The sequence below is a fragment of the Myotis yumanensis genome, unplaced genomic scaffold, assembly GCF_028538775.1.
Source record: "Myotis yumanensis isolate MYYU_CA2020_CCGP unplaced genomic scaffold, mMyoYum1.0.hap1 SCAF_14, whole genome shotgun sequence".
Classification (NCBI taxonomy): Eukaryota; Metazoa; Chordata; class Mammalia; order Chiroptera; family Vespertilionidae; genus Myotis; species Myotis yumanensis.
Genome location: NW_027223765.1, coordinates 44570869 through 44593022, shown reverse-complemented (window position 1 = coordinate 44593022; position 22154 = coordinate 44570869). Strand labels below are relative to the sequence as shown.

The window sequence follows — 22154 nt, the reverse complement described above, 5'->3', positions numbered from 1 at the left end:
CTAAGCATTTAAAAACACACACACATATATACCCTTTTAAAAAGAAACTTTCCAATTAAGATATTCTTCTTAAAATAGAATTCCAACTATTTTATATTATTATATAACACTATTACAGGACAGCCATTTTTTGAGCTATAAGAAATAAACTGATTTTTTAAAATACAATGACCTTGAAAATATACACTAACCTTCATTATCCAAGAGTCGGGAAACCCACAGAAAAATCCCACAGAACACAAACCTTTTGAAAGCTTTGTTTCTTCTACCACTTTGGTTAGATGCCCCTCGACGATCAGCTTCTCTGCCAAAGAAAATAAACGTTACTATCCAAGCCCAATCCGAATAGCATTTCCCTGAGCAGGGCAGTCAGTGCAACACATTCCATGACCAAATTTAAAGATGGTAACATTACTCCCATGACTAGGCTTGAACAAGAACTAGACCCTGGACGGGGAACTCAGAGAAATCAAACTCTCTAATAGAACAATCAGATTAATGCAGAAATCTGGAGGTAGGGGAACAATTTACCTTTTATTTTCATTAGTTTCCACCTTATTTTAAAGCCTAGCAATTTTTTAAAAAGTTCTCAGAACAAACAAAGCAATCCTATTTAAATCAAGGCTATTAAGTTGAAATAAAGGAATTCTGAGAAGGCACGTTATTTAAATAAAGAAATAATACAAATTATGTTATACCAAGAGTTTACTTTTCCTTATTGATACTATTCAGCAGAGATGCCTATATAACTTTTTTTTCAATCAAATGAATAATTTTAGAAGAGCTATTAAAAAAATAAACTTTTATAGGGGGTTATCTATAAATGTATAATGTAGCTTCTTTATAATTTATTTAAAGTCAGATTTTCATATTCTAAATTTCACTTAGGAGGATGATATAGCTATTCTGTATATCCCCTTATTTAACCCTGTATGTCAGTTGGTCTCCTTCAACTTATACTTTTGCCATATGTGATATAATTCCTCTATTCTTTCACTCTTCAACCTACTACAACTTGGTCTACACCCACAACTCAATAATTGAAACTGTTCCAAGATCACTATAACCTCCTATCTGCCCAAACCCATGGCTCCTTTTCAATTTTTTCCCTCCTATTTAGGCTCTTTATTGTATGTGACACGATTTGCCCCAGCCTCCTTTTTAAAAAGCCAAATTAAGCCCCTCCAGTGTGGCTCAGTTGGTTGAGCATTGTCCCATGCATCGAGAGGTCTCGGGTTCGATTCCGGGTCAAGAGCATGTACCTCAGTTGGAAGCTCCACCCCCGGCCCAGGGGTACATGTGGAAGGCAACCAATCAATATGTCTCTCTTACATCAATATTTTTCTCTCCCCCTCTCCCTTCCCTCCTCCCTTCCACTCTATCTAAAAGCAATAGAAAAATATCCTTGGATGAAGATTAAAAATAATAATAATAAAGTTTTATTCTGCTTCCTATATTTTTTGTGTTTCAAGGTTGTGGGCTTTAATGACATTATATGCTACACTATTTTTAAAAAGATTTTAAATTGATTTTTAGAGAGAGAGGAAGGGAGAGAGAGAGAGAAACATCAATGTGAGAGTGAAACATCTCAGCTGCCTCCTACACACCCCCTACTGGGGAACAAGCCTGAAACTGGGGCAAGTTCCCTAACCAGGAATTGAACTGGCAACTTTTCAGTGCACTGGACAACACCCAACCAACTGAGCCACATTTATAATTTCTAAATATTGATGCCTAGTTTAGATCTCTCTTTTAGGTCTCAGAACCCTATTGTCTTACTACTTCCCACATATCTTCACTCAGCAATCTCAGGAACTTAATCTCACCGTGCCTAAAATGGAATTTATCTTCTATTCCTTTTTCCTCTGGATGGACTTGGTATCTCTCTCTTCCCTTCTTTCCATTCCTTTTCAATTCATATCTCTATTAAGCTATTTCAACTTTCTATGTCTACCTTTCCCAACATACTATGAACTTTTAAGATTCCTTCAAATATTTACAACTATGCACCAGGTACAATACTAGGTACTCCTCAAAGATTATCAAGAGAAATGTAATAAGTCTAGGAATTGATTGTCTACAGAAAGCAGGAATAATTTTATATTAGGTATAAAATTATTATCTTACTAATAATTTTATACCTAATACAATTCTTTTTTTTTTAAATATATATTTTATTGATTTTTTACAGAGAGGAAGGGAGAGGGATAGAGAGTTAGAAACATCAATCAGCTGCCTCCTGCACATCCCCCACTGGGGATGTGCCCGCAACCAAGGTACATGCCCTTGACCGGAATCGAACCCGGGACCCTTCAGTCCGCAGGCCGACGCTCTATCCACTGAGCCAAACCGGTCAGGGCCCTAATACAATTCTGACATAAAATACAAGTTCCACAAATGCTTGTTACACGAATATAGCAAATAATAAAATAATATAAACACAGACTTTGAAAGCTATTCTAAACTTTCTCTAGTATGTTGAAAATTTAAGTACCATATTGTTTAAAAAATTATAAACACATATCACATCAGGAGTAATTTATTGCTTAAAACTTTCTCACCTGCTGGTCTGGCTCAGTGGATAGAGCGTTAGCCTGCGGACTAAAGGATCCGGGTTCGATTCCAGTCAAGGGCACAGGCCTGGGTTGTGGATTCAATTCCCGGTAGGGGATGTGTAGGAGGCAGCCGATCAGTTATTCTCTCTCATCATTTATGTTTCTATCTCTTTCTCCCTCTCCCTTTCTCTCTGAAATCAATAAAAATATATTTAAAAACAACAACTTTCTCACTTTTAAAATAAAATCTGAAGTTTCTACCATGACCTATAAGGCCCATGTGATCTAGCCCAGGGGTCAGTCATCAACAGCCCCACTGGACCAAATCCGGCCTGCTGCCTATTTGGTAAATAGTTTTATAGGAACACAGCCAGGTCCATTCATTTACAGATTGACATGGTTGCTTTCCACTAAAATGGCAGAGTTTAGCAGTCCCAACAGAGACCTTATAGCCTACAAAGCCTAAAATATTTACTATCTGGCCCTTTATTTTTTTTTTTAAAGCATTTTTATTATTCTAAAACTCCAATTTCAAATCCGCCTTGGGTTTTCACACAGTTTCTATCTCACAGACATTTCCCCAGATACATGTATAACTCACTCAGTTTTGTACTATCTCTGTTCAAATCCCATATATTATTACTTTTGTCGCTCCCTACTGCATTATATTCGTTTATTTTTCTTCAGTGGACTCATCACCTAACATATTATTTTGTTGTTTTATTAGTTTTTGTCTCTTTAAGGAAATGTAAACAACATGAAGGCAAAGCTTTCTTTGTCTTGTTCATTTCTATACCCACAACAGCTAAAATAATGCCTGGTATATACACAGTAGATACTTAATAAATATTTGTTGAGTAAATAAATTTTTAAAGGGCTCAAACTTGGAAAAATTATTTGAATATTTTCCTCATTTTATTTTTATTTATTTATTTAATATTTTATTGATTTTTTACAGAGAGAAAGGGAGAGGGATAGAGAGTTAGAAACATCGATGAGAGAGAAACATTGATCAGCTGCCTCCTGCACACTCCCCACTGGGGATGTGCCCGCAACCAAGGCACATGCCCTTGACTGGAATCAAACCCGGGACCCTTCAGTCCGCAGGCCGACGCTCTATCCACTGAGCCAAACCAGTTAGGGCTATTTTCCTCATTTTAAAACTAAGGATTAAATACATATAAAAAGTTTTGAATAGTACTAGTATATAAGTGCTAAATAATAAATACTTGCTGCTACTATCACTATTGACATTATTTAAGGTTACATTTATTATCAAATGTGGTGAATTATTAGTGGTCCATGATTAAAGAAGAAAAACATATTATTTTTTAAAAAATTTATAATCACTGGTTCACAAACTTGGAATGGAGACCTCAGCCCTTTAGGAGTACTAAAAAAAACAAAAAACGTCAGAGACCTCTCAGGGACACAACAAGAACTTCCAAGTATGGACACGAGGTCTTAAAAGAGCTGGCACAGCTAGAAGTTAAAATAGAGGGTTTTCTTTCTTTAGGAAAACTCCCTATTTTTTGAGGGATAGATAATTACTCATTTTCTCCTATTTTAAAACCATATTGTGAAAACAACATGAAAAAAGGGGCGTAAAACACAAAAGTACAGGTTAATAAACCCTTTTAAAGTAAATGTTTGTATGACTACATCCCAAATCAAGAAACAGAACCTAACTCCTTCCCCCAAAGCCTTCCACATTCCCCTTTCCAATCTGAGTTCTATGGTATTTTATTTCTTACATTTCTTTTTTTTTAAAAATATATTTTATTGATTTTTTACAGAGAGGAAGGGAGAGAGATAGAGAGTTAGAAACATTGATCAGCTGCCTCCTGCACATCCCCCACTGGGGATGTGCCCGCAACCCAGGTACATGCCCTTGACCAGAATCGAACCTGGGACCTTTCAGTCCGCAGGCCGATGCTCTATCCACTGAGCCAAACCGGTTTTGGCTATTTCTTACATTTCTTTATAGCCACAATACCTATATATGCATGACTAAGTAATAGAATTTTAGTGCTTTTGACTTTTAAGTAAATGAAATACTACAGTATATATTCTGTTGTATGAGGCTTCTTTTATCCAATATACCTCAGTGTATTTAATCCATTTGACTACTGACGGTCTTTTGGGCTCATCTGAAGTTCTGTAAATAATGTGGCTATGAAAATTCTTAAATTCGTACCCAATATATATGTGCAGGCATTTCTGTAAGGAACATACCAAGGAGTAGAACTGATGAGTGTAAGTTTGATAATATTTGAGAACCATCATTAAACACTTAGTTTAGTCAGAAAACATGATGGAGTTGCAAAAACTATCATAACCAAATTTATTTCCTGGTTGATAAAAATAAATTATGCACTAACTACACTACTATGCACACTAAATAAAAATTAGGAACAAAGCAAACGATGTAGTCAAAAGAAGCTCCAGTGGAGCATAGGTGTGATTAAGTTCTTAAAGCTAAAGAGCCACTTTTTTCTTTTCTTTTTTTAAAATTAAATCTTTATTGTTCAGATTATTACAGGTGTTCCTCTTTTATCCCCCCATAGCTCCCCTCCACCGGTTCCCACCCCACACTCTGCCCTTACACCCCTCCCCGCCACTGTCCTCATCCATAGGTGCATGATTTTTGTACAGTCTCTTCCCGCACCCCCCATACCCCTTTCCCCCAGAGAATTGTCAGTCCACTCCCTTTCTATGCCCCTGATTCAATTATATTCACCAGTTTATTCTGTTCATCAGATTTTTTATTCACTTAATTTTTAGATTCACTTGTTGATAGATGTGTATTTGTTGTTCATAATTTGTATCTTTATCTTTACCTTTTTCTTCTTCTTCCTCTTCTTAAAGACCACCTTTCAGTATTTCATATAATACTGGTTTGGTGGTGATGAACTCCTTTAGCTTTTTCTTATCTGTGAAGCTCTTTATCTGACCTTCAATTCTGAATGATAGCTTTGCTGGGTAAAGTAATCTTGGTTGTAGGTTCTTGCTATTCATCACTTTGAATATTTCTTGCCACTCCCTTCTGGCCTGCATAGTTTCTGTTGAGAAATCAGCTGACAGTCGTATGGGTATTCCCTTGTAGGTAACTAACTGTTTTTCTCTTGCTGCTTTTAAGATTCTCTCTTTGTCTTTTGCTCTTGGCATTTTAATTATGATGTATCTTGGTGTGGTCCTCTTTGGATTCCTTTTGTTTGGGGTACTCTGTGCTTCCTGGACTTGTAAGTCTATTTCTTTCACCAGGTAGGGGAAGTTTTCTGTCATTATTTCTTCAAATAGGTTTTCAATATCTTGCTCTCTCTCTTCTTCTGGCATTCCCATAATTTGGAGGTTGGTACGCTTGAAGTTGTCCTAGAGGCTCCTTACACTATCTTCATATTTTTGGATTCTTTTTTCTTTTTGTTTTTCCGGTTGGGTGTTTTTTGCTTCTTCGTATTTCAAATCTTTGACTTGATTCTTGTGATCCTCTAGTCTGCAGTTGGATCTCTGTATAATATTCTTTATTTCAATCAGTGTATGCTTAACTTCTAGTTGGTCCTTTTTCATAACCTCGAGGGTCTTGCTAGATTTCTTGAGGGTCTCACTAAATTTATTGGCGGTTTCTAGAAAATTCTTGAAAAACCTTATGTGTGGTTTTGAACTCTATATCCAGTAGTGTGCTTTCCTCCATTTCTGACACTTGTGACCTGTTTCTTTGTTTCTGCATTTTTTATGCTTCCCTGTGTTGATAGAGTGGCTTTGTGTGCTAGGTGTCCTATAGGGCCCAGTGGCTCAGCCTCCCCAATTACCTGAGGTGGACACTCTTGGTGCACCCCTTTGTGGGCTTTGTGCACAGTCTTGTTGCACTTAAGCCTTGATTGTTGTAGGTATCACTGGGAGGAATTGACCTCCAGACCAATTGGCTGTGAGAATCCGCTGTGTCTACAGTGGGAGAACTTCTGTGCTGGAGACACCCTTCTGGGGCAAGACTTGCTTCAACGGAGCTTTGGTGCTCACTGAGTCTGCCCCCTGAGTGTGTCCCTTATGGATCTGAGGAGTTGTAATCTGGATGGTCCCACTCTGAGCACTGGGTACACTGGCTCTTGGATCTCTAAGGAGGTGCTAATTTAGCCTCTGCCTGAGGCTACCCAGCAGGAGCTATGGAGAGATCTGCAGATTCCTCTTCTTTGTTTGGGGTTTGGAGGTGCCCAGATGAAGCCCAGCTATAAAGCAATGCAAGCTGCTGTGAGGCCTTGGGCCTTCTTTTGGATATTCTGGGTCTCTCTGACCCAGCTGCAGTTTGTTAGGTAATTTCAGATTGCAAAGTGCCAGGCCATTCATATGCAAAAGCCTCTGAGCACAGCTTGGGTGGGGCGGGGTCTCAGAGAATCAACAGGGCGGAGCAAACAGCTATGGCTGATCCTCAGTCCTGCCCTAAGAGGCCCTGGGTCTCAGTGTCCTGCAATAATTGCTGAAAAAACCTCCGAGAGAAAGCTGCCCTCAAGTTCTGACTGATGCCAGACAGTCCAGTTTCTCCCCCTATGAGTCTGGGTCCCCAGAGACTCGCCCGGAACTGGAGTTCAGAGCAGTTGGGAGCTTGTGACTCCCTCCCGATTGAAACAGACAACCGCGTCCTCAGTTGCCAGCCCTTTCTGTACCTCTGCACTTTACTTCTGCACCTCCTCTGAGTCTCAGTGTGCTTTTCTCTTTCCTTCTAGTTGTAGAATTTTCACTCAGCCAGCCTTTTTGTGGTTCTGGATGATGTCCGTTTTGTCTTTTAGTTGTATTTTTGAAGTGGTTGTGCAAGGCAGCAATTTCAGGTGTTTGCCTATGCCGCCATCTTGGTTTCCCGACAAGAGCCACTTTTTTCACATGACAGCTACAACTAATTGAAGCAGAAACAAACAGTACTGACTCTCAGACATTGATGTCAGTTAGCTAGGGATCTTATACTGACAGAGAGAAGATTACTAGAGGAATATAAAAGAACTACATAATCTGCTGTTATAACTGCCACCCTGAAAAATATTTTTAAACTCAAAGTTAGGTTTTATCCAAAAAATAATGTTATGAGTAAGGCATCAAAATAATGTGATTGAGACCAAATTTTTAAAATGGCATTGGTACTAGTAATTAAAAGTTAATCTCTAGATTTGTCAGAAACATTACTTTAATAGGAACAAAAAAGCCAGATCAATCAGCTTTCATTATCTTGTGACTGGGAATAAAAACGAGGAAAACAAGTTGTTTCAACCATCCCCACCCCATGAGTAAGTTTTCTACCTACCAGTTAACATGTGTGCCAGACATTAGAATATTAATATTATCTCATTTAATTCTCATATTGATCCTATAAAGTAGGTACTACCATCCCATTTTATTTTATTTTTTTAATCCTCACCTGAGGACATTTTCATTGATTTTTAGAGAGAGGGGAAGGAAGAGAAAGAGAGAAATATTGATCAGTTGCCTCCCGAAAGCACCTCAACTGGGACCGGGAATCAAACTGGCAACCTAGGTATGTGCCCTGACTGGGAATTGAACCTGAACCCTTTTGGTGTACGGGATGACACTCCTACCAACTGAGCTACACCAGCCAGGGCCATCCCATTTTATAAATGAGGAAACTGAGGTATAAAGAAGTCAACTGCCCAGAGTCATATTGCCAGTGAGGGAACAAATCAGAATTCACATCAAGATCCCTATGATGCTGCTCTGGCTAGTGTGGCTCAGTTGATTAGAGCATTGGCTCATGTACCAGAGGGTCAAGGGTTCGATTCTCCATCAAAGGCACATACTTGGGTTGCAGGTTGGATCCCCACCCTCATGGTATGTGTGGAAGGCAACCAACTGATATGTTTCTCTCACATCGATGTTTTGCTCTCTTTCTCTTCCCCTTCCTTCCATGCTCTCTAAAAATCAATGGAAAAAATATCCTCTGGTGAGAATTTAAAAAAAGAAAAAGAAAAAAAAGATCCCTCTGATCCTATTCTAAACATCATAAATGAAAATGAGCTGAAGTCATCTAACAGATCATTAAAAGGAAATTCAGTAAATAAACTGACATTAGAATTAACATCAAGATACAATAAAAGTAAATATAAACAATCAGCATTTATAATAAAACCAACAATTTATTTCCCTTCAGAAAGTAGCAGACTTTCACAAAATAGAGAGCTTTTTTACCTCATAGGGGAGGTCCAATGACTTTCTTAATTTTAATAATGTAGGTTTTTACAAGGCAGATTTGTTTCTGCAGCAAAATAAAATTAATTAAAGCAATTCTTGCTACAGAAGATAGCCTACATTTTTATAAAAACAATTACAGAAGCTATTTGTCCGAAAACATAAGAATAAGGAATAATAAATAAGAGAAAAAACTGGAATTCCAAGATAGATTGAAAACTAAATGAAATGGGCCAATATTAAGAACACAGAAACAAATCTGTTAGAAAGATAGCTTACCCGGAAAATGATTGGTACAAATAAACAAAATCCCTCCAATATCCTATGCTGGACTACTACTTTAAGAATAAAGAAAGAGAAAATTAGTAACATCTAGTTTAAACTCAGGAGTTTTCTTTTAATGAGGCCATAAACTAATATGAGTAGGGTGGGAACCACACCAAGTGTTTTCTATTCTTTGTCATAAATAAAGTGCTTTGGCTGAGGAAAATAAAAGTTTAAAAAATGAAAAATTTTAAATATGTTTTAAGTAGATTATGTAATCAGACCAATCCAAAGATTGTTCAGAGAGACTGATCTCATAGTGATGAAAACAATCACAAGAGCAAGAGATTCGATGCATTCATCACTCCACATAAGGCAATTTCTATGTGAAGCAAAGCCTTAAAAGAAGGGAGGAGGGAATGACATACACAGATAGTGACTGTGATTTCAGAATGGACTGGGAGGCAGGGAGAGAATTTTTTTTTTAAGTCAGGGAAAAAAATCACCCAGCTAAAGTGGCTCAGTGGTTGAGTGCTGATCTATGAACCAAGAGGTTATGGTTCGATTCCCATTCAGGGCACATGCCCGGGTTGCAGGTTTGATCCCCACAGTGGGGCCTGCAGGAGGTAGCCGATCAATGATTTCTCTCTCATATCTCTCTATCCCTCTCCCTTCCTCTCTGAAACCAATAAAAAATGTTTTCAAAGATCAGAAAAAAAACACAGTAAGACATGAAATATTAAGAGAATTAGATAGACTCTTGCCTAATAACAATAAAAACCGTAAGTCTTCTAATAAGCACAGATTAAGAATTCAAAGATGGAGGGGGGTTGGTGGAGGTGGAAGAGGGTGTAGATAAATGGTGATAAAAATAAAATTTAAAAAACAAAGAATTCAAAGACATGAGGTTTATTTCAGGGCACTTTTTGACCATCATAAAAGGGAGATGCCCTTGGGGGAGGGCATAATTTACCTCTACAAAGGAGCCCTCAGAGGAAAGTTCCTCCGGCATCCAGCATTGATGCCTCTGCCCTCTCCTGGACAAACAGTAGGAAGAGCAATGAGTCAGGGTCCAGAGAAGGCTAAGTAATGGCAGGTCTCCATGTCCTCAGATTCTCCCCCTTTTACTCTTTATCTTTTCACTCAGAATACAAGTTAATCAAGTGATAGAGTTCAAAAATACATATGAAACAGATTTAGAGATGCACAATTTAACTGAGAAAGCATCTTTAGCGGAACACAAAAGTCTCAATACATTAAGTTTCATGGTAAACCTTGAGTAACTAAAATTTGCAGGGAACACAGAATGTGAAGTTCTCTTTAAACCTCATGCTTGAAACTCTGAAGGAAATATTGCTAGGCCTTTTTAGCAAATTTTATTAAAGTTACTGGTTAATTGTAGGTTTTATGTAGTGTATTTTTATACAGAAAATTTACTTCACAGTTCTGGAATTATGCAAAAGGTTATATTTATAAAGTCTGTCCAAATATAATCTCTTTGCCTGGGATTAAAAGCTTTTCTCCTAAAAAGAATAAAAAGAAACACAGTGTGTTTTACCATAAAAAGAAAACAAATAGAAATGTGCTCCAACTCCATTAATTTCCTCAAAATTACTTTATAATGGAGAGAGCCACTAACCACACTGTCTCTTATAGATTCATACACATAAACTGAAAAAAATCTCTCAATAAATTAAAAACAGACAAGCAGAATCCTACAGAAGTGAACTATTGGCTTTCTAATTTTTAAAACACAGGTGAATTTAGTATACAAGTACGGTAAATAACGAAAGCTAGGTATTTAACATTCGCTTTCTACAAGATTGGAAACAAGAACATGAAGTGTCTCTGCTCACAGAATATATATTTCATGTTCAAGATCATAAATCAGCTCAAGATGCCTATCAATAAAAATAATAGTAAAACGCTTGATTGTGCTTGTCAAAAAATAATCCAAAATTATTTCAGAAGTTCACTTGAAGATTTTTGCTAATTGCCTTGCTTGCCATAATACTTATTACACACAACAATTTTTATAATGGCAGCTTGTCATAAAATAATGAAAATGTCCCCTGTAACAACAAATCGAACTAGAGATAACCCTTACTATGCCAACTCTGGCTATCCAAATTTATGGAACAAAACATATTTGGAAAATCTATATTCATAAAACCCTAATAAGCAAATAGACCAAACGGCAGAATGACCAAACAACCAGTTGCTATGACATGCGCTGACCACCAGGGGGCACATGCGAAACATGGCGGGCATCAGCAGCAGAGCACAGAACATGGCGGGCATCAGCCGTGGCAGGATGGTGGAGCAGGTGAGCAGGGGCACCAGACCAAGGCGGGGGCCAGTTGCTGTCATCTGGGTGAGCCTCTGGTGGTTACTGAAAATTCTTTGCTCCTAAGCATCATAGTCACGCCGGGTGCTCACATCTGCTGCTGGTGGTTGCACCTGCTGCTGGCGCCAGCCCTGCTCACACCCGCTGCCGGATCCCGGCGCTGGCCCCAATCACTCAGTGCTATCAGTGGGTGTGAGCGGCGGCTGCTGCCCCTGATCACCCCAGTGCTTCTCCACTTCCCCTTGCTCCTGAGGGGTGATCAGGGGTGGCAGCCGCCGCTCGCACCCACTGCTTGTCATGGCCCTGTTCGCACCTGCTGCCAGTGCCAGAGCCATGGCTTACACTTACTGCCAGAGCTGGCCCCACTCATACCCACAGCCGGCACCGGAGCCACCGCTCACACCCAGCACCGGTGCTGATTGCTTGGCACCTTCAGCAGGTGTAAGCAGCAGCTGCCGGCCCCAATCGCTTCTGAGGGCTTCTTAACCTCCCCCTGCTCCTGAGGGGCAATCATGGCAGCAGCCACTGCTCACACCTACTGACGGTGCCGGCCCTGCTCGTACCCACTATTGGCGCCATCCCCAATCCTCTGCGCCACTGGGAGCAGCAGCAGTGGGAGTGGGGCTGGCCAAGGTAGAGGATGGGCCAAGACCCACCCCTATGTCCACCGCAGCCTTGTGGCCCACAGTTCCTTTCAAGGTGCACAAATTCGTGCACTGGGCCCCTAGTTTTAATATAAAACTAGTATTCTCATTAACCAAACTCTTGCTACTGAAACTCAGGAACCAAACACATTCATATAATGGGCTATATCCCTAGCTACCTGAACCTACAGTCCAAACTTTCACTATTTGCACTCAGAGACTAAATGGATTCAAATGTCTAGAAATACTTGTCCCCCGTTCTTTGGTTCATTCTTTTTCCATAAGAACAGGACTTTAATTCTTATCCACCACCAGCCCCAATCCCAGTGTACTACATTTAGCATTTTACCATGCCATTACATAGTCCCCATAAACATCTTATTGGCTAATATCCCCATTGAGGGGATTACTGTAATTTACTCAACTTCTGCTCTACCTCTGAATGTTTATTTGGTTCATTTTCTCCCTGTAACCCAAAAAAAGTTTCCAACGTTGTTTTTTTTTTTTTTAATACAAACTTTGTTCTGCATTACAACTACAAGTAAATACTTCACACATTTTATAATATTTTTAAGTTATTTTTGCAAATTGTAAATTAGTATTACATTCTTTTGATAGTTCTCTGTTTGTGTTCAAATATAAATCCCCAAAGTAAAAAAGATTGCCGAACCAGTTTGGCTCAGTGGATAGAGCGTCGGCCTGCGGACTCAAGGGTCCCGGGTTCGATTCCGGTCAAGGGCATGTACCCTGGTTGCGGGCACATCCCCAGTGGGGGGCGTGCAGGAGGCAGCTGATTGATCTCTCTCATCGATGTTTCTAACTCTCTATCCCTCTCCCTTCTTCTCTGTAAAAAAATCAATAAAATATATTTTTAAAAAAAAAAAGATAGTTATATTTATCTTTGCGTTCAAATATAAATCCCAAAAGTCAAAATAAAAATAACATTTAAAAATGGTCACATGTAATAAAACTAAGTATAAAATCCTTCTCCTAAAGATTTATAGTTTATATTATATATTCTACTCTAAGTTGGTTTCAGTGGGTACCAATTATTTTGCCCCAAATCCCTGTGCCAATTTCCTGTAAAAGTGATATTTAGTTATCAAAAGATAAAAAGATGCACTTATTTTTGCTTTATAAAATTTTAAAGGAGAAAGAAATATGTCATACCTATTAAATCATTTGCCTCAAAGTAATATTAAACTTCCACTCAATATTATAGTCTCTAAAATGGAGTAAAACAGAAGCTCTTGTAACACTATTAAATGAAATCCCTTAAAGCAACTCTAAGGAGTATAACATTTGATCTGTTGAGTTAATGTCTGCTATAATTACCAGGAGTAACCCTTATAACCTCAAATACTCTTAGATGGGGTGGGAGGGAAGCATACCACACATGCATGCACACCCACTAAGTGACTTCATGAGCATAGAAACTTGAAAAAACCACTCATTTCAAAAACAAGAGAGTAAAGAGGAAGAGAAAAATGCCTGACAAAGTGTGTGTCTGATAGGAAAAAGTATAGAAGTCATCAATGAATTTTACTATGCACAGTGACCTTTAATTGTCACTAACGAGATGAAGACACTACCTCAAGCTTGTGACTGTTATAAATTTAAGTAGCCACGTAATTTTCAAGTAAGAGGGAATTCACAATACTTGTGTTCAGAATTCAGCAGAGGTATAAATCACCTCAAAAGTCAACCTATCTATTTTAAAAATATTACTAAAGGTAGCCCAAGGGGAGGTAGTTCATGTCAGACTATAGGACAATCTGTTGCTACTCCTTCCCTAGAAAGCTCCTGCTACCCTAAGGTCATTTTCATACCTGAGTGCCTAAAGTAAACCATTGTTTTATGCATCATTTAAGAAATTTATTTAAGAACCTCAAAATCCAAATCTGTGACTTAAGCCCTAATAAAACAGGTTAATATTACTCTCTCTTAAGCTTAGGTGTAGACATTCTATTTTCTTCCCCGCTCAACAATGATTTTTAGTTAACAAGTTTGAAACTTTCTCTTTGTTTTTGTGGGCCATATGAAATGTTCATATTGCAACAGAAATATTTTTCTCAAAAGAGAGAAACATAAACAGTATGAAGGGGTTCACTGCTATCTGAAGATGGTCCTTTGCGCACCACCACAATAACAAACATGTTGAGATCTTCATTCTCCCTCTCATTTCTCAATTTCAGCCCCTCACTTCATTAAAATCGATGTGAAAAATACTCTGTACTCACGCTGGCATTCTATGAATTGATGAATAAAAGTGCAGTCCCCGCCACTCTTTGAAAGCAAGTGCTCTAATAAAGAAAGAAACACCTTTAAGGATATAGTTTGTTGCTGTTTTTGAAAACCAACAGCAAAGGTAGAAAAACTGAAATGTTTTAACATGGGTAATTCTGAATGCCATTAATAAAAGTTTAATATATTTTAATACTAACAGTAGACATTTTTGGAGTTAAAAGTGAAATGACTAAAAATTGTAGTTATATAATCATTATTTTATACCCTGAATGGTTAGCTTTTAAAGGTGCAGTTTCTATCCAAAGTGTTCAAGAAAACCATAGAAAAATATTGCTTTAAAAACTTTGTAATATTTTAAAAACATACTTTTCTCTATGAGAGTTTAATAAATAATCTTAATTTCAAAATTTTACATTTGTTCTTACTAAATACATTTTCAAATGACTGTTCTCTAACAGTCCCTCTTTGAAACTATTCATCTGAGTTAAGAGGAAAAGATATTTTAAGAATACCTTTAAAATTTTAAAGAAAATGATGTAATATTTTAATTTTTAAACTTTCATTTCAGTCTTCCTTTTTTAAAACATAATTTTCTTTTTAATCCTCATGCGAGGATATGTTTTTCATTGATTTTTAGAGACGAAGAGAAGCGGGAGAGGGAGAGAGAGAGAGAGAGAGAGAGAGAGAGAGAGAGAGAGAGAAAGAAACACCAATCAGGTGCCTCCCAACTGGGGATTTAACCCAAAACTTAGTAATATGCCCTGACTGGGAATCAAACTACAACTTTTTTGGTGTATGGGACAACACTCCAACCATGTGAGCCACCAGACCAGGGCCAATCTTACCTTTTGAGCCTTTTAATCTGTACTTCATATACTATCAAAGCACTACATTATTTATTTCTGTCCAAATGATTAAAATGAATGCCTGCATATTTGAAAATAAAAGCTTGGTAAATGGTTTTCCTCAGGTCAAACAGAATTTGGTTTTTGGTTTTTAATGGGTGCAGAGAATCAAAATCTAACACAGTAGTTTAATAAAAGTTTTAGTTCTTTTATTACAATAATCTTTACTTTGATTCAAATAGTTAATTTCTAGATCTGGATAACATCTTTCAATTACATATTTTTATCTTTGAGAAGTTCAAGTGTTAAAAATATACTCCAACATGATGACTATCTGGAAGGAAGGTGTGAAAGCACTACAACCTGTCAAAGAGGACAATGAGTTAGTACCATTCTGTAAAACCCTTTTTTCTCTTCTTCTTCCTCACCCTTCATCTCAACTTTGCTTGAGGGACAGAAATCTCCTACACTGATCACTCGTTAGCCCCCTTGACATCCTTACTGACAACCTTCTTCACTTTCCTTTATCTAGTTACATGAGTGCAGAGCCTCCAGTCTATAAGCACCCTCAGTATAAGACAAAAACATAGGAAGAAAGATTGTGAAAATGTTTTAGAGACCAATGCCTTACATATCCAGAACAAAGATACAATATAGTCCCCAAAAAGAAAAAGACTAACTGCAACAGAAATTTGAAATTTAAAAAATGTCTAATAAATAGCATTTGCCAATTGGAGCCAAAAAATCCAAAACAGGATCGCTCAATTCAATAGCAATTACCAAGATAAAAAAAGCTGTTTTACATAAATCCTATCTGAGCTATAACATTTTTTAGAACTCAAACTATACAAACATCACTGCTAAATATGAAAACTCATTTGAAACCAAATTTTAACCTAACTAAAGGACTTCATAAAACTTATCTGAAACCAAATTTCAAACTAACATCACAGGACTTTAGATGACATTGATTAATGCAGGACATCCCACCATTAGTCACCAAGCCAAAAATCACCCTTTCATCTACTCTGATTTTAATATCAGGATTCTACATGAAAATATTTACTATACCAGTTTAGATAAAATACAAGGTTAATATGAAAAAATAAATATACATATGACTTCCACAAAGCCATCTCCTGAGATACATTAGAGAAATGTCTTTCAGATAATATATGTAAAGGATTGTGTCATGACACTTTTAATACCCTATTATTTGAATTCTGGCCCTTGGGAACTCACTTTGCCAAAACTATAAAAGATGTTAGTGATAATCCAAAAGGAGTGTGGTGCGTCTATGACACTAAATAGGGTTGTAGGGATATAAAGAAAAAGACAGATACGGAAACATAATAAGAGTTCCACGATACTTAAAATGCATTTTATTTATACATATGAATTTCCTATGGATTTTTATTGATTATACCTGTGTTGTCCAATATTGTAGCCATTAGTTACTTGTGGCTACTGAGCCCTTAAAAAGTGACATGTGCTGTTAAGTGTAAAACAAATATAGACTGATTTCAAAAACTTATTAAAGAAAAAAGAATGTGAAATACTTAATTTATAATCTTTTAATATTGACATGTTAAAACAATATTTTTGATATAGTGAGTTATTTAACAATATTATTAAATTTTTTCCTGTTTCTTTTTATATTTTCAACGTAGTGACCAAAAAATTTTAAATTATGTATGTGGCTCTCGTTTTTCTCAGAAATTTAGAGAAAGCTAGCAATAGTAAAGCCATGTTATGAGCCTTACAGACATTGAAGTTATTAAGGTCCCTGAAACTGGCTATAAGAAAAAAAAAGTATTAGACAGTGCTTTTCTAGACCCTCTAAAATATATTCAAATTATGCTAATTAGAAAAATATATTTAAAATTTATAGTACAAACCTGTACTTCTAGTAGCTATGTTAGATTTAATTTCAAAAATGGAGTTTATAGAAGTTTTAATCTTAACATCTCTAGGCATTTTTTAAATATTCTCTTACTTCTATATTTAGCTGTCTTTCTATTATTTGTAGAGTAATTTTAGTTAAAATCATGTCTGATAGCCCATTATGGCTATGGACTTTGGTAACATTGGAATACTTGATAACTGGTTTGTTATTTTATCACAAATAATTCAGAATAGATCCATCTTATTCCAAAATCCACTCTATAACTAAATCTGGTATAATGAAGTTTTTGTGCACATCCAGATATTTACTACTCCGTTTCTTTAAAGATATTCCATTAGTCACTCTCACACTACTCAACTTATCACCATTCAAAAAACAAACACACCAGCAGGGAAAAATAGTAATAGCAAGGAATACCTTAAAGTATCCCAAATCTCTTATTCAGTCTTAAATCAAGGAGTTATCTACAAGTATTCTCATATACATCAATTGGAACTGGCAAAAAAATGTAAGCAGTAATTTGACAACTCTAAATAGTATAAAGATGGTTCAGTATATATTTAAGGCATCTCTTAACTGAAGAAACAGAATGTTCTCAGCTTGAGTGAACACTAATATATTAAATAAATGCATGCTAAATCAAAAGGGTGATGTATTTGAAAAAATGTACATGCCAGAAAGATAATAAAAAGGAAAAATAATAACAGAAAACAAAATCATTTAAGGATGACAAGCTTTTAGACCACTTAAGTCACTTTACATTTGTTTGCTCAATATACTTAAGAGACAGAAAAAAGTACAATGAATAAAACTACACCTTTAAAAATTCTCAAGTTGAAACTCAAATTGGAATTTTAAAATGTCAATATATTTTATAAAAAGACCAGTCAAATAACAATGATTAGTGAAACTTTTTAAAAATTTAGTTTCAAAATTCATTACATATTCAATATTAGGTCTTGACTTTGCAGCTTACATAAACACGATTACCTGAGCCTATTTTGCCAGTACTTGATTAAAAAACAAATAAAAGCAAAATAAACAAAAACAGTGCCTTCTAACTTTATCAGAGTTTGGTTGCTGCCCAAGAACTAGAAAGATTTCCCCTTATACAAGAAAAAAATATTTAAGAAGTTCTGGGTATCAACCTTGATATCTTCTACTAACATCTGTATAAAAACTGAGCTGAGAGGCACACAGATTTGCAAACACAGAAAACAGTTTTATTCATTCTATACTCCAACCATCTAATGCAGAATCTGGCACTTATTTGGTACTCAATTAAAGTTGGATAGATGGGGAAGGGAAGAGTATGTTGGTATTTTGATGAGTGAAGGAATTTAGAAGCCTGGGTAAAAGTACCCCATGTAATAGGAAGAAAACCAATAGTGGCTATAGATTTTTGGCAAGAGATTACCCAAACTATCCAGAAAAAAAGGATCATAGTATCACGAACTAATAAAGGATTTTTCAGATGGCAGAATGACTGGCCCTGCTTTCTCTGATCTATGAAATAAATGAATAAAAAAGCAATTTCTATGACGTGTTCAAGGGCTCAATAGGCTGTTAAGTAAACTCTTGGCTGGGGCACAAATATCAAAAATGAGCATCAACCTACAGAACTAAGAGGTCATGGTTAGATTCCTGGTCAGGGCACATGCCCAAGTTGTAGGCTTAATCCCCAGCAGGGGGCATGCAGGAGGCAGCCTATCGATGATTCTCTCTCATTATTGATGTTTCTATCTCTCTCTCTCCCTCTCTCTTGCTCTCTGAAATCAATAAAAATATATTTTTAAAAAAGGGGGGGGGGCAATTATCCCCAGGAAGCAGTACTTGATAAAAGAAAATAATAGTATAGTTCTTTGAAAAATATAGTGCGGGGAAAGCCATATTATTTTATTATTCGAATAATCAGAATTTCCATATAACAAAGGATTCCCAACCATAGATTACAGCACTAAGAATTACAAAACAAAGGAATTGAATGGTCTATGAACAGCATGCTTTTCATTCCAAACAATTAAAACCATAAAAACCTGACCTCTCTATCCTGATTAAATAAAAGGATATCATGAAAGAAAAATATTTAAGTTTTTTACACTACCTTTTCCTGTGCTTCCATTTATTTTAGGTAAGAAGTCATCAACTTGTATCCCTAGGATTAAGACAGTGTATCATTGCCTGATCAAAGAAAGGATTACTTTAAAACTGGTCTCTCGTGTAACCATGGCATTTTGTATTCCTACTAACACTTCACACTTATTTTTACAAGAAGTGTCCAACTTGCCATCCTCTATCAACTCAGAGAAAAGACTGTTTAGTAGTCTTCCCATGAACCTCAAAAAATAAATAAATAAATAAATAAATAAATAAATAAAAATAAAAAGGATCCTGCTGGTCATGTATTTTTCTCATTTAAATATCTCTAAGTGGAATATCTCAGATGCAAAAATTTCATTCATCTCAAAGGATTAAACAATGGTGCCCACTGGTGGCAATCAAGCATATTTTTAAAGGGAATTTTATGAAAGAGTGTAGATACTTTATACCTGATATGTAAAATATCACTCTTAAAGAAAATAAGTAACCAGTGTGAGATAGTAAACATCAAAAGTTTAATGATAAAATTCAGCTTTAATTAAGAAGTTTGATGACACCTACCTAAGCTGCTGTATTCTTTAAGAGTTTTCTCCTGAAGATGTTCTAACCGTACTGTAAATAAAAGTCCAAGAAAAAGATATTTCACAGATAAAAAGAAAAAAAAATCAAATTAAATCTATTTCTGGATGAGCTAATTTACCTTGTAAAGCTGTTAGCCTTTCATTGGTGAAGTCATTATCAGCTTGCAAAGCTTCTATTTTTGCCTGGAGCTCCTGTTCTTTTTCTTCCATTTCATCTATTTTATGTTGTAATTCTTTTTTCTCAGCTTGTCCTTTCTGTTGGATTTCCTCTTGTTTTCCCTCTGCTATCTGTTGAGAAAGAAATAGACAATTCAGTTATTTAATAAAACCTGACCTTGTTTTAAGAAACCTAAAGCAGAACTGCTTTTATTTACAAAGCTTCTAAGGAGAATATTCAATATTATAGAACATATTTGTAAATAGCAAAATGATGTCAAAAGTGATCTGCATTGGGGTCATGCCTTCATATCACCTAGGAGAAAAAAACTTGTAGCAAGCAAGTAGGCTCAATATACAGAAATAAAGTGGTCAAAATGAAAAACAGATTTTTAAAGAGGGAAATAATAAGGTTTTCCAATGAAATTACTATTGTTGCAATTAGTTTATAAGTTCTAAAATAAAACTTATTCTGAAATTTTAAACAAAATTATGTTTAACTACAGTAATGATGGTTACAATCACTTTTCAAAACAACCTCCTTTTTACAAGACCAACAAGAGGTATGCTCTCGCCTTCTCTAACAAATGTTATCTCTTCTAGCCACTCAATCCATGGTTTGAATTACATACAGATGGGTCTTCACAAACTCAGTTATAACATTTTAAAGGACCAACTTGCCGTTACCTATGGTCTGGTCTGTCCTTATCCTATATGTCCCTATAGCTACAGAGAGCTGAAGGGGAAGCAGAGTCAAAGGCACCCTGGGAAGCTACAGGGTGCAAGCAGATCACTCCAAGGTTCTCTCCGGGCTTGTTCAACGCTAACAGCTGGGCCCTGCCTTTGGGACTGCCTAAAGGTAAGCAGATTCAGATCGCTTCCGGAGCGGCATGCGGTGAGCTGGGTCTTGCTGTGCTTCAGCTCCCTCTTGGTCTGCATCTTGGCCCTCACTACCGCAAGGAGCTTCCTCAAAAGTTTCCCGCCACCCGGGTCGGCTGAGGGGCTCCGGCGGCAGCAGCCCGAGACCGAGGCGGTGCTGAACGGGAAGGGCCGGGGCACCGGCACTCTTTACATCACTGAGAGCTGCCTGTCTTGGTTAGATGGCTCTGGATTGGGATTCTCACTGGAATACCCCACCATTAGTTTGCATGCAGTGTCTAGGAACCTAAATGCCTATCCACGAGAGCATTTATATGTTATGGTGAATGCCAAATTTGAAGAAGAATCAAAAGAATCTGTTACTGATGAAGAAGAGGAAGACAGTGATGATGATGTTGAACCTATTGCTGAATTTAGATTTGTGCCTAGTGATAAATCAGCATTGGAGGCAATGTTCACTGCAATGTGTGAATGCCAGGCTTTGCATCCAGATCCTGAGGACAAAGATTCAGATGATTACGATGGAGAAGAATATGATGTGGAAGCACATGAACAAGGGCAGGGGGACATGCCTACATTTTACACCTATGAAGAAGGATTATTCCACTTAACGGCCGAAGGCCAGGCCACACTGGAGAGATTCGAAGGAATGCTTTCTCAGTCTGTGAGCAGTCAGTATAACATGGCTGGAGTCCAGACAGAAGATTCAATAAGAGATTATGAATATGGGATGGAGTAGATACTACACCCACAGTTGCTGGACAGTTTGAGGATGCAGTGGTTGATCACTGAAAATGATTTTATGTTGCTTTGGGATTCTGCTCATAACTGTAGGAGAGAACCTGGTGCCTTTTCCTCTGTGGAGTGGGTGTTGATGAAAATATTTTTCCTTCTCCAAAACTTCCTGAACCAGTTCTTTCTTGAGACAGACTGTATGAGACAACAAGTTGTCACCAGCAGAAGAAACTATGACCTTTATAAACCAAGGTGAATTTACTTAACCAAGAGGGTATTTGTAGTTTATCTTTTATCCCCAAACTTTCTGTGTTTAGGTACCTTCTGAGTAGGCCTATAATTCCTGCCTTCAGTGTATGTATCTTCCGTAATCTAGCAGGGGTATGGGATGAAAATGCACAGGCACTTAGGTGTTGGTAGACGGGATGGAAGAGAGGCTGAATCTAAGATAGATCTCTTTAGGGCCTAAGGACACCCTTACCCTTAAAAAGAAAGACAAAGATCTCAGATGAATCTGGCCTCTGCTCGTTCTCCACAGGGGTAAGGATCTTTTTACTATTGGGACCCAGATAAATTCATTCTGGCATCTCTAGGGAGCCTTTTTGGAAACATCCCAGCCACACATACTAACACAAGTCTTTCTTCTAACTAGCTTCTGCTCTTTTCACCATGTTTCACCAGTCTGTTCTATTATAGCTTCTTAGGTTAT

General features: G+C 37.0%; 1 protein-coding gene, 1 non-coding gene and 1 pseudogene across 27 annotated transcripts in view; 2 read left to right on the top strand and 1 right to left on the bottom strand.

Moving 5' to 3' along the window:
• Positions 1–22154, bottom strand: part of SLMAP (sarcolemma associated protein) — a 169763-nt gene that overhangs the window by 39440 nt on the left and 108169 nt on the right. For 8 of the 26 annotated variants that reach the window (XM_070390831.1, XM_070390842.1, XM_070390832.1 and 5 more), the window contains exons 11-15: positions 19795–19963; positions 19656–19706; positions 19099–19149; positions 14237–14299; positions 245–304 (exon numbers count right to left, since the gene is read on the bottom strand). In XM_070390831.1, the coding sequence (XP_070246932.1) occupies positions 245–304; positions 14237–14299; positions 19099–19149; positions 19656–19706; positions 19795–19963 (394 nt within the window). Of the gene's footprint in view, positions 1–191; positions 305–14236; positions 14300–19098; positions 19150–19655; positions 19707–19794; positions 19964–22154 lie in introns of those variants that run through there. The other 18 variants (XM_070390852.1, XM_070390846.1, XM_070390847.1 and 15 more) reach the window with 6 other exon arrangements.
• On the top strand, positions 16769–16892 carry LOC138992802 (small nucleolar RNA SNORA33). The gene has a single exon (XR_011468143.1). It is a non-coding gene; the product is annotated as a small nucleolar RNA SNORA33 (small nucleolar RNA).
• Positions 20466–21760, top strand: LOC138992568 (methylosome subunit pICln pseudogene; annotated as a pseudogene).